Genomic DNA, 12,757 nt, shown 5'->3' on the forward strand with positions numbered 1-12,757 from the left:
GTCGTGCACTTGGCCTCTAGTTTACAGATGAAAAAACTGGGGGCCCAGAGACACTGAGTAATTTACCAGGAAGCCAGCCTAGCTCAAGTCCGTGTTTTCAAGCACTACACTTTTTGCTTCTTAAAATGGAAGTTATTCCACAGGAAATGTAATGGAATTATATTTCAATACACATCTATTTCCTAAAGGAAGAAAGAGTTCTCAAAAGAGAACTGAAGAAATACTACAAATATTAATAGAAACAGGGTTTTCTTTTTTTTAAATAGGAAAAGTAACTAAATAATATTTAAAATACAATGTACTGATACGGCATAGAATATCCTGAATGTAGTGAGTGAAGTGTCTGTATTCATCTTTTAAAAACATGAACATTTTTTGAAATCATTACCAACCTGTTTTAATTTATATGTGAATAAGAGCACTTTGCTTAAAGAATACAAAAGTATATACTAAAGAGTACTACCAAAATCTGAAGCTTTATTTTACTCATTGAATGTATATGTACATACCAGGGACTGACATAGATATAAACAATGGTGTGATTCTAAAACTAATTATTACCATTTGCTCTGTACAGTTCATCTATTAAAGTACATTCCAATCTTCTTTCACCTGCTCCTCCTTGTGGCTGTTGTTTTAATAAACTGCCACTGGGTAGCAGCCTGAAAATGTCTCAGAACTTCAGACCAGGAAAAGGGCCCAGCAAGAAGATGGAAGATCAAGAAAAGAGACATCACATGAAAGTTGAGCTCTGTGAAAATTCCACACCAGTTCTTCCAGGCAGTCCAAAGATCATTTTATAGAATAAAACGAGTTCATGAAGCAAAGTAGTACCCATTATGCCTGTGTACTAACTGTTCTTTTCCCATTGGTGTTTGTGGAGTTTTCTGGACTGCTTTTTATGGATTCCAACAAGTTTTTAATTCTCTCACTTGCAGGTTTCCTTCTTTTCTTCTTGTCATGAGATACACTCTTTGCTATAGAAGGTAGCAACAAGGCTGCCAGCCCCCATGGCTGATTACTTGATGGGGAAGGGTGATCTTTATCTTCCTGATGTAAAATCCAGGCACTTTCTCTGGCCAGATCTACAAATTTTTGCAGCTGGCTTTGACTTACATTTTTACTGATGTTGAGAGAAGTTTCAAAAGGATTCTGAATGTGCAATGGAGAAGGTTCAGGTTTGTTCTGTTCCTTTCCCTATAGATTATTACAAGGAAGAAAAAAATATATACATACATGAAGGGCTCAGATATAAGAACAGTTTGGTTTAATAAAAATGTCAAAAAAATGTAAGCCCTGGCCTGTGTGGCTCACTTGATTAGAGTGTTGACCCATACACCAAAAGATTGCAGGTTTGATTCCCAGTCAGGGCACATACCCAGGTTGTGGGTTCCATTCCCGGTTAGGGGTCATGGGGGAGGCAACCTTGATTGATGTTTCTCTCTCTGTGTCTCCGTTCCTCTCTTAAAATCAATAAAAATAAAAAACATGTAAAATACCAGAATTAACTTTACAGAGTAAACAATTTCTTTCCTAAGAGGATTAGGTATATATGTGTGTTATGCATTTGTGTATATGTGTGTGTATTTCTAAATGATTTTTCATTGTAGTTTTATGAGTATTCTTTAGAAGAAAATTAATTTAGTTGATAAGCTATGGATGATGCTGCTCAGGTAACAATATCTGAACTAAGTCAATCAATAATAAGTATTTTTAAGATAACAAATCTTTTACTTAATAGGACAGATCTGGGAAGAAAAAAGAATGAAAAAGAAAAATGGCAGAATATAAGGGAAAGAAACATTTATGTTCGAGACTTGCTAAAAACATATCTACTATATTGAGAATAGAACATACAAAATTAGCAACCTTAAATTAAATATAGTAATTAATGTTTCCTGTATATAAAGTCAGAAAGGAAGAAAAGGAACAAAAGATTATTCATTATTCATTTCAAAACATTTTAAGTTTCCTATTTCATCATTCCTAAATATCCAACAAAATAAGGCTCTGCCAGGTATGACATCTCATAGAAAGAAAAAAAAAAGCTGAAGCTATGACTCATATGAGCATCAGTGATCCACTAGCTGATATTATCTTCTCTTTCAAATGATATCACACATTACTTAAAAATTACAAAACAAATGGTCAAGATTCTCCAATGTGAGTGAGCACCTGTTTATTCCCTAACTTTTCTCATGTCACTACTCAACAGGGCTCCTGCCTGTCCATCATCTCTGAGCCCTAGGGGTAAGAGCACAGAAAGGATAAAGAATTTTATCTGTTCAGTAACCTTTTTCTAATCTGAAATCTAATTACAAATCAGATTGCATTCCTCTTCCCCACACTTTTTAAAAACAAAATCTCCATCAGCAGGACAAAGGTTAGGGAAGAATGAACAAAGTTGAGTTGAAGAAACAGCAAATAAAAGATATCTGAGGATGTGTTTTATGAAACCACTCTTACAAGGGTTGTAACTAAATGTCCAAACGATAAACAGAATAAACCCAAACAGAGAACTATCTCAAGTAATCCCCCACCCCCCATTTTATAAACAAATTTTTCCTAGGGGTCTACTCCAATTTTCTTTTTCAGAAAAATGTCTATCATTCCAACTATTCAGATGAGCCAAAATCATAAGTTCACTTGCCAAAATAAATGAAATCCTAAAGGCTCAAATTGAGGGAATCACTAAAATCTATCTTTCAGATCAGATATCCAATTTGTTCCCTAGGAACACAAATCCAGTTTTAAAAGAATTGTATATAAAATTATGCTTTCCAGAAAACTTTTCAGAATTATATTCCACATTTTGAAAGATACAGTATTAGATATTGAAAGAACTGGCTACTGCTCTTCCAAAAAAACTAGATGACTGATCTTAGTCAAGTTATGTAGCTCCTCTAGGCACCAATTTCCTTATTAATATTTATTACTATAGAGTTGAAATGTAATATAACATCTGTTAGAATGTTTTGAAAACTAAACTAATTGAATATTAGTATAGTAGGAGACCAGATACCTAATCACCAAATATTAAAATATTATTTACCTGTCGAATATTTATGGAATTTTTATTGAAAGCAAAATTTCCAAAATATTCAAAAAATTCCTTCAGTAGTAATTCTGCAAGAAAAGAAAATAAGAAGTCTGTTTCAATCCAAAATAGAACACACACAAAAAAAAAAGAAAAAAGGAAAAAGAAAACACTTACCTAATGTTTCTGTGTTTTTTGAAGGTTTAATTCTATTCAAGTCACAAATAAAAGTACAGTTGTGGCCTTCTATTATACATTTATCTTCTGCATCTTACATAAACAAAAACAAAAAATGTTTCACATTATATTTCAAAGGTATTTCCTATTTCAGAAAATAAATCTGTAATTAAATAAATCAAAGTTATAGATGAATGTTTCCTATTATTACTCAGTGTTATATACATTTATGGTTAATGGGATTTAAAAGATTTAGACTTACACTACAGTGAAAAGAACATTACATTTAATTTAGCCTACTAAAATTGCCTTTGAACAACCAAGAATTCTTAATCTATCTTTTGAGATAGTTTTCTAGTTATAAATGAAAATGTAGACAGTGCCCATCTTTCCCCAACTCAAATTTTGGCACTATCTTTGATCAATAATATTTCATTTTTATCTCTATTTCAATTCTTATCACCTTTCTAAGCATTTTCAACAATACATCCACGACACAAACTGATATTCTAAGTGTTTTGAAAAACAAAGAAGTAATTTCTACAATGCAATACTTTGAAGAGACTGGAATTCAGTACAACAAATTTAACAGCACACTGGATGTAAACATTCCCCTTTTCTAACAGTATATATACCTTTAGAGGTAATCATTTCCCTAATTATTGATAAATATACAACTACCAAAAAATCCCTCACCATTCTAATCTACCTTCCTTCCAGTGTATATTATTATAGGAAAACTCCGAATTTTCAAAAATCGAATCAACGTCCACCTAACCTGAAAGCATTTCTTAACTCCAAGGTTGGTGCTCCACCCTTTTGTCCCTTTAGCACTTATCTGACTGTATTCTGATTGTATATATACTGTCTACTCCCCTACATCAGTCTGGGAGTACAAAGGCCACTGTCCTGTCCATGATTGCCTCTCCATCCAGTCTAATCCACAAAAAGTGTCTAACATATAGCAGGCACATAACCAATAAACTGATCACTGATGTTTGATTTTGAATGCTTATCTATAATTGTCAGAGAAATTAGAAAGGGACAAGATAAATCAACAGAAAAAGTAAAGTCCTACGTGCTCCTCCCACCACGCCATATGTTCCAATAACACTAATCCTCTCTGGGAGGCAGCCTATATATTAGTTAAAAGCACAGGCTTTATAAAGATGGTGAAATAAACACCTTCACCTCCTCCTAAAACATCACTAAAATGAGAGTAAAATGATATAAAATCTTAAGATAGAGAACAGAAGAGATAAGAGCGAAAAAAAAAATTTAAGTTGAAGGACAGAGGGATAAGTAGTAACGACTTAGGAGATCTGAAAACACTGAATCCTAAACCAGCAGTAAAGAAAGCCAGGCAGAAAACCAAATATACGCAAGGCAGAGCCCCTGACGGCTCAGGGATTGGAGGACCAGTTTTGACTGGAAGTTTGATGGTTAAAGAAGTACTGAAGTCTTCCAGATCTCTTCTTCCCTAACAAAAATTTCAGTATGCTAATAGCCAGGCCTATTCTTCCAGAAAAAAAAAAAAAAAAGGTTAAGAGTCATTTCTGGGGAATATGAATAGCTCAGAAGGAATGACCCAGAGATAGTGACATGTAAAGATCCCCAACATGAAACAGTCCAGCCAAATTGCCCTACAATGAACATTAATCAGTCAACAAACCCCACCTAAGCTCAAAGATTCAAATTAACTCTCTGGTTTCTAACTCCAACATGAGCAGAAATTCAAAGATTATCAGACATCTGAGGAAGGACTCTAACATGAGACTAAACAAAATAAAATGAAAAGCTATTTAGAAAAAAGAGGTTAGGCAAAGCAGAATAGAATATTTGCTTCTTCTAATTTGAGAAAAGATTTATTTAGACATCTAGTAGCAAGTTGGAGACTCAATTACTGTTAAGTACATAAAAACTAAACAAACAAAAAACCAACAAGAAAATAAGTAGTATCAAAAACTATTAACTCCAAAAATATATAAACAGTTGGGCAGGAAAGGAAATTAATTTTAGTTTACTCCATGGATCAGATATGAATAATGTTTACAAAGTCATAATAGTGTGAAGTGCATACCAAAATTATGCTATAGCTACACTCAAAATATTAGGGGTGTGTGGTGGGGGGGCTACAGGAGGAAAGAGTTAATTCCTCTTCTTATATAAAAGGAAGTCATAGATGGTACCTAAACCTAAAAGTCAAGAATTTTATTTTAGCAATATCTATGATTTAAAACATCAAGCAGATCAGCTGTTTGAGTTAAAAGTGATTGCCCACAGAAAGAGGCAAAAGAAGCAGAAGGAGGACTAGGCTCAGAGGCTGAGTTACTGTGATAAAGTTTGCAGAACATTTTTACTCTTTATCTATATGCATGTGTAACTTTGATAGAAGTGAACAGTTGTTTTCATCAGACAACATTAAGAGAGTGAAAAGGGAACCATGGTGTATATATATTTGAGATATATAGATATACATATACATACAGAATATGTGACAAAGGATGCATGCAAAATATATAAAGAATTCCTACAAATAGAAAGTGACAGATAATCCAATAAAAAAAATAAGGCAAAAGACTTACAGAAACCTCACAGGAGATACACAAATGTCTAATAAATATATGAAAAGGTGTTCAATTTCATTAGTCACTGGGGAAAAGAAAATCAAAGCACACCATGAACCACTACACATGCAGTAAGAATAGCTAACATAAGAAAAAAATAATACCAGGTACAAAGATGTACAGCAATTAGAACTTGTATACAATACTTGTAGGAGTTTATACTTTAGAAAACTCTTTGGCAATGTCTCTAAAGCTGAATATACCCAAATTCTAAGTTTTAGAAATTCCACTACTATAAACAGGGGGAAGTCTTTGTAACATATATGATTGTCTAACTGATATGTTGTACACCTGAAACTAATACAAAATAATACTGAATGTAAACTGTAATTGAAAAAATAAAAAATAAAGTTCTGATTTTTAAAAAAAGAAAAAAAAAGAATACTATACTACTCCTAGTATATATTTGACAAAAATAAGCATCCTGTTCACCAAAAGAAATGTGCTTGAATCATCACACTAACACTACCTATAATAGTCCCAAACTTCAAATTACCCAAATGCCCAACAAAAATTAAATTTAAAAATTTTTTGGTATATTGACATAACAGAATACTACATAAGCAATGGAAACGAATACACTAACGATATGAATGAATCTCCTAAAAATAATGTTGAGAGGGAAAACATCATATACGAACTAACATACTATACTATGCCTTTTACATGAGAATAACAGATCAAATTATTCTATGCTATGAAAAGAAAAGGATGGAACACACAAGAAAATTAGAGACATATGAGGGAAAGTAGTGGAGATTTAAGAAAACAGAAATTCCAGAGTAACCAAAAGATAAAAGATGCCATCACTCTCATTACAAACAGCTTTTAACTTTAAAATGTTCACCCACACATTTGAAATCTCTTTACTGAACTTCTACGATGGACCCAATACTATGTCAGGAACAAAGATGCAGAGATGAATCAGACAGCCTGCTCTAGAAAAGCTTGGCCAAGGCCAGCTGATAAAAGAACTACAATAATCTAACTGTTGTTACAATACAGGTGTGCACAGGGTGCTTAGAAGACAGCAGAGCACTGCCTTCTGCGAGGAAGGCAGGAAAGTCTGAACAAATGATACCTTGGACTGGGTTTCCCTTCTCCCTTCCCTGGCTGAATCCTGAAGAGGTTCTCCACGTAAAAAGAGGAGGAAGGAAGAACACCATAGCAGGCAAAGAGACAGAGATGTGAAAAAGAACGAATATCTGAGGATCAACAAGGTACTTCGAGAGCTGAAGCTCCTGATTTGCACACCAGAATGAATGCAGGAGAAGAGCAGAAAAAAGAAGCTAACAAAGGGCCCTAAACACAACACTATAAACTTTGTAATTTAACTTACTTTAGGTTCTAAACAGTGGTTAACGAAGTTCCAGAAGTGCTAGAAGGTATTCTAGACATTCATGCTGCCCTCTATTAAAAACAAACAAGCAAGCAAACAAAATACATTTTTTCCTTTTAAAAAAATACAAATAGCCTCTATCTATCAAATATAAAAACTCTTTTATAGAAAATTCAACATATTACTAGAATTTCAAAAACTAAATATCTTTGCATTTATTGGCAATGTGCTATGTACAGAGAAGCAACTACAGAAAACAGCCTGAAAATTTCTCTTACCATGTTTAAAAATGTGAAAAACTTTAAACAACCAATTTGGTATTTTGAAGTTAAAAACTAAACAATTCCAAAACTAGTTTCATCTTTTAAATAGATTTGGAATAAAAACTCAACATGTCATTTTAAATTTGTCCATAAATCATATTCTTTTCTCAAAATAATTAGCAGAACGTTAAATCTCTGTACTACAGTGAGTTCCTGAGAATATTGTCCATATCCCCACTGCACCAAAAATAACAGCAAACACATAGTAAGTAACCACTATTTAGTGAATGAATAACACCAAACAATGAGATTTATTTCAATCTCAAAAGTGAGAAAAATGGCCACTACTCTACCTGAAAACTTCCTACTTTCCATTAACCTATCACACTGAGCTCTTTTTAGAGCTCAATTTCAAGATATACTTACAGTGTTCACTCGAAAGATTATTTATAATTTGGATAAATAAGGGAAAATGGCATAGAAAAGAGAATTTACAGACACAGGTAAAAATAAATAGTGTGAAAAAGAGCTAAGATAAAATGTTAAGAGAATAATCACAGTATTAGCAGGAATATGGAACATGTTAAGAGAAATGGTGGGAGAAGAGGTTGGAGAATTGAGTTGTGGCTAAACAAGTGAAAGTCTTAAAACAACAAGCTAAGTAAACTGAGGTTTATTCTATAAGGAATAAAATCCCTTTTTAAAGTTACTTTAAACTGGGAAGATTTAGAGATGTACTTTAAAAAAACTGTCAGGCAACAATATACAGGATGGGTCAACTACAGAGTGTACATACATTTTGAGTGTATCCCTAAATTAGCTTTCTTTTAGAATTTAGGACTTTAATACTTTATATCTCCTCAAGCAGTCTATCAAAATTTTAATTTTTAAATGTAAATTAAATAGTATAATAATTTTAAAATTTATCTAAGATTGCTTATAAACTTTAAAAAACTTAGGATCTTAAAACATCATGAAACAATTAGAAATCTAGAAATAGCTTCAGATTTAGAAAGCCATCTATGAATCTGTAATCCACTCAAATGGCTTATCTGGGATATGCTTTTTTTCCCCCTAAGTTTGGTCAAACTAAGGGAGAGGCTCCAACTGTCTCATGATAGTTGTAAACAACCTTGTCAACTGACGCAAAAACAAAACAACCAAATTCTCAAAAATTTCTATAGGCCTCAGTTTTGCAACTCATCAGCTCTCATAACCCCTCATGGGCATAAAAAAGTAAAAAGCATTTAGAAAAAGTTTAGATCCACAAGGCTTTAAAAATATATAAGAAAAATTATATGACTAATCAACACACATGACATGGTAATTATATTCACTCAAAACGTTAGAAAGAAAATAGAGACTACTTCTAGTCTTACCTGCTAGGGTTTTTAAGTAGTCTAGTGTTGGAAGAATAGGGGGTGATCTCCTCTGGAGAAAAAAGATGACCATCATTGTAAGGGAGAAATTTGTAATCCAAGCACCGGGAATACTACTTGTTAATGAATGTGCTCGAGCCCAGCAACGGATACTAAACACCAAGGCCCTCACTCGTGAGTCCAGGGCACCATATATATAAAGGAGTTCAGAACTTTTCAAGGCAATCCTTCCAAAGAAAAAAATGAAAAGAATTTTCAACCCTCCAAATTATGATCCCCAAAGTAGAATAAAACACACACCTAGAAACATATCTAAATATATCTTCCTATATCTGAATGTATTCAGAACAATGAGACCAGATAATCAAAAAAGTATGATGTATTTGCAATATAAAATTTAATGTGAATAGCTGAATATCAAATACATTAATTACCATTAAAACATTCTTCTAAATGTTGGCAATTACAATATACTTCTAAAACTTAGAGTTTTTAAATCAAAGTTCCTAAACATGACTTAAGTGAAACACACTATATAAGGGCTCTTTAATAACTGTCAATAAAGGCAAGTGAGGGGCTTTGCACATCAGTTTCACATGATTATCTAGTTCTTTGGTAGACAAATTAGCCTAAAAACAGAGGTAAACATTCTACTTATTTATTCAAGTATAAATGTCTTAAAATTCAGCCAAAATTACGTAAGTCTACTACTTATAAAAACCAAAACCCACAAGGATAAAGTGTCTATTAAGAAATCAAACTTCAGAGCCTATCTTCCATAAGTTTCCTAGTCATAATGTTATAATGCAAAGATTATTAATCAGGAATATTTTTAAATATTTAAGCTCCTACTAATCAAAACATGTCTAGTAATTTCTCAAAGAACAGACATAGGGCACTAAATCATTTAATGGTATCCACTTCAAAATGTCTATGAAAGTACCACAATGCCATTTACTTCCTGAGTTGAAAGAGAATACAAGAAATGGCAAATTAGAAATTCACAGTGATTAAATGTTTTACTGTGTAGTGTGGTATTCCTACAAATATAACATGGATTCAAGTATTTTTCTGTCAAAAATAATTTTTGTAAAAGCTGCCTGTGTTTTTATGCAACTAGTGATAATGTTATCTTTATTTTAGGATAAAAAGTGTTTTATCTATGTAAATGAAGCTGAAAAATAAATATCAAATAGTGATATCTGATATAAAGAAACAATGCAAAGATTAAAAACCTGAAGCATATTAAAACAAATTTTTCAAAACCTGTCCCACAAGACAATGAAAATAACACTATTATAGACAAGTATAAATGCCATTTTGTTCTATTTTACATACTAGAAAGAAAATATACTGTTAGAAAGTGCAGTATATATTTTTACTTATTTTTACTTCATGGGCTACTTGAGAAAAATTCAGAAATACTCAGCACTGTCTTGTTAGTGAACACTTGAGTTTAATTAAATGATACTACTAGGGCTAAAAAATAAACTCAATTAAAAAATTTTCCCCTATGAGAACAAAAACAGACTAAAAAAGGTAATGATAGTATGAAAACTGCTAAAGAAAACTACAAGTCTAAAACCACTCAGACTACTTTTTGAGTCAAGCAAATACCATACTTGTTTAGGACACAAAGTTGATTATACCTAGAGGTAATTCAGAGGTCAAACTCAAGTTGCTACTCTATTTTCTAAGTATATTGCGAAGACTATATAGAGAAGACTATATACTATAGGTACGTTCATATTGTCATCAAGCTGCATAGGTAAGAACAATGAAATACAACTCTTCCAGAAGATGATGTTAGGTATGATAACATTTTTAACACAATATCCTAACATTATACTTTTGAATTCCAAAAAACTAATACTTAATAGCATAAGAGAAAGTATTTCCTACTTTTCAATCCAAGTGTTCAAATCTTTAAAAAAGATTATTTTTAAAGCATCCAAAGCCACTAGACTGTTCTGTTTAAGAAAAACTATGTTAAGTCCTTATAATATTTACATTTAAGATGATAAACTCAAGAGATCATACCTATTGTTAGTAGTCAAATCACACTGAAATCCAGAGGCCTGGTGTGAGAATCTCACCAGCGGACACCGAGCATTTAATATTTTTTGTACACCCACACAACCAGGGCCAAAGTTGTCAAGGCATTCTCCTATCACAGAGAGGATCTTCTGAGTTGCAATTCTTTCTGAAGGAACATTTTTCACTTGAAATTCCATCAGAAAATTTCCTGAAGTCTGAATAATAAAAACATTTGTTAATAGGAGCTTTTTATAAAAAGGAATCTCTTACATAAACTTTTTCAAAAGAATGCTCTAAATCATTCCTGACAAACAAAACAAGAACAAAACAAAACAAAAAAACACAGCCAAAAGCAGATTTGACAGTATATGTACAAGATCAGTAGATCAACACAAGAAAAAGACAGTATAAACAGACTTAATTATATATAGAAATTTAATACTTAATAACATAAACTGCAAATTACTGGGGGAAAATTACTATTCAACAAATGAGTCAAGTGACCATTAAAAAAAACACAACTATTTAAATCCCTACTTTGGTCCAAAAACCAAAGTAAACTCAAGGTGAATAAAAAATTTAAATGGACAAAGTTTAAAAGTTTTATCAATAAAGTACAGTAAGCGAATATTTTTACAATCTCATAGTAGTGAAGGACTCTCTAACCATTACACAAAATTCCAGAGCACACAAAAGAAAAAATATTATATAAAAATTAAAACCATCTTAAGGCAAAGCATATATTCATTACTAGATAAAAAACAAAGTAAGATAAATGTCACATAAAGGGCTACTTTTCCTAATTTATAAATAAGATTTTGTACATATGAAAAGGAGGAAAACACACCCAATTCTAAAAATGGGCAAAAAGACTTGAATAAGAAATTAACAGAACAAATAAAACTGGCTAAGAAACACAGTACAAGATGTTCTTGTTTTCTAGAAAAGTAAAGAGACTTTTCATTTATCAGTCTGGCAAAGACAAAAAGGCTGACAGGATCAGCACTGGTAGTTGTAAGGAAGCATGTATAGTATACACTGACAGGGGAAGTGTAAACTGGGACATACTTTTGCACAACTTCAATATCTATTGTAATTTTAAATATATACTTTGATAGCCATTACAATTCAAGGACATTATCTCAAAGAAAAACTTGCATAAAGGAATCAATTTACAAAGCTGCTCACTCACTGCAGCATTATCTGTGAGGCTCCCTACCCTCAATCACCCTTTCTTCCAGAACTCATTCCTAAAAGGATCCAGACTCCAACAACGTTTATCATGGAAATGTACCCCTTACTCCCAGCTGAGTGGACCAGCACTATAGAAGTGTGCCATCCATTCACCCAGAAATCTCTACTAGACATTGGAGCTGAGGCTCAGAAGCAATCATGTGGCTGAAATATGTGACTCAGAAGTTTGAGGGCAGGTGCATTCTATACCACAAATGAAAATGTAAAGCAAGTCAATGAGGGAAGAGGGAGAGCAGAGTGAAGGGGAGAAAGGAAGATAAATAAAGCAAATTGTGGGGAGAGAGAAAAAACACTTCATGAATTCTTGATAGTTTACACTTCCTAGTTCTAGTCCTTTCCTAAGACTCATCCACATTGCTGGCCCTGGGTTCTATGATGCTTCCTCTACTACCTTTTTTCCCCTTTGTTTAAGCTAGTTGGATTGGTTTCTGCTATGTATAATCAAAGAATATTATGCTCTGCCTGGCAGCTCAGTAGTTGACCTATGAACCTGGAGGTCATGTTCGGTTCCCAGTCAGGACACATACCCAGGTTGTGGGCTCCATCCCCAGTGGGGGTGTGCAGGAGGCAGCCAGTCAATGGTTCTCTCTCATCATTGATGTTTCTCCTTCCTTCCTCTCCTTCCTTCCTTCCTTCCTTTCTCC

General features: G+C 32.9%; 1 protein-coding gene across 1 annotated transcript in view; it reads right to left on the reverse strand.

Moving 5' to 3' along the window:
* Positions 1 to 457: 457 nt before the first annotated feature.
* The window catches only part of MTPAP (mitochondrial poly(A) polymerase), a 29,333-nt gene continuing 17,033 nt past the window's right edge, over positions 458 to 12,757 (reverse strand). The window contains exons 5-9 of the mRNA XM_005876546.2: positions 10,863 to 11,074; positions 8,823 to 9,049; positions 3,215 to 3,307; positions 3,053 to 3,126; positions 458 to 1,197 (exon numbers count right to left, since the gene is read on the reverse strand). Coding sequence (XP_005876608.1) covers positions 838 to 1,197; positions 3,053 to 3,126; positions 3,215 to 3,307; positions 8,823 to 9,049; positions 10,863 to 11,074 — 966 coding nt within the window. The 3' untranslated portion in view covers positions 458 to 837. The remainder of the gene's footprint in view (positions 1,198 to 3,052; positions 3,127 to 3,214; positions 3,308 to 8,822; positions 9,050 to 10,862; positions 11,075 to 12,757) is intronic.

This window comes from Myotis brandtii, unplaced genomic scaffold, assembly GCF_000412655.1.
Source record: "Myotis brandtii unplaced genomic scaffold, ASM41265v1 scaffold49, whole genome shotgun sequence".
Classification (NCBI taxonomy): Eukaryota; Metazoa; Chordata; class Mammalia; order Chiroptera; family Vespertilionidae; genus Myotis; species Myotis brandtii.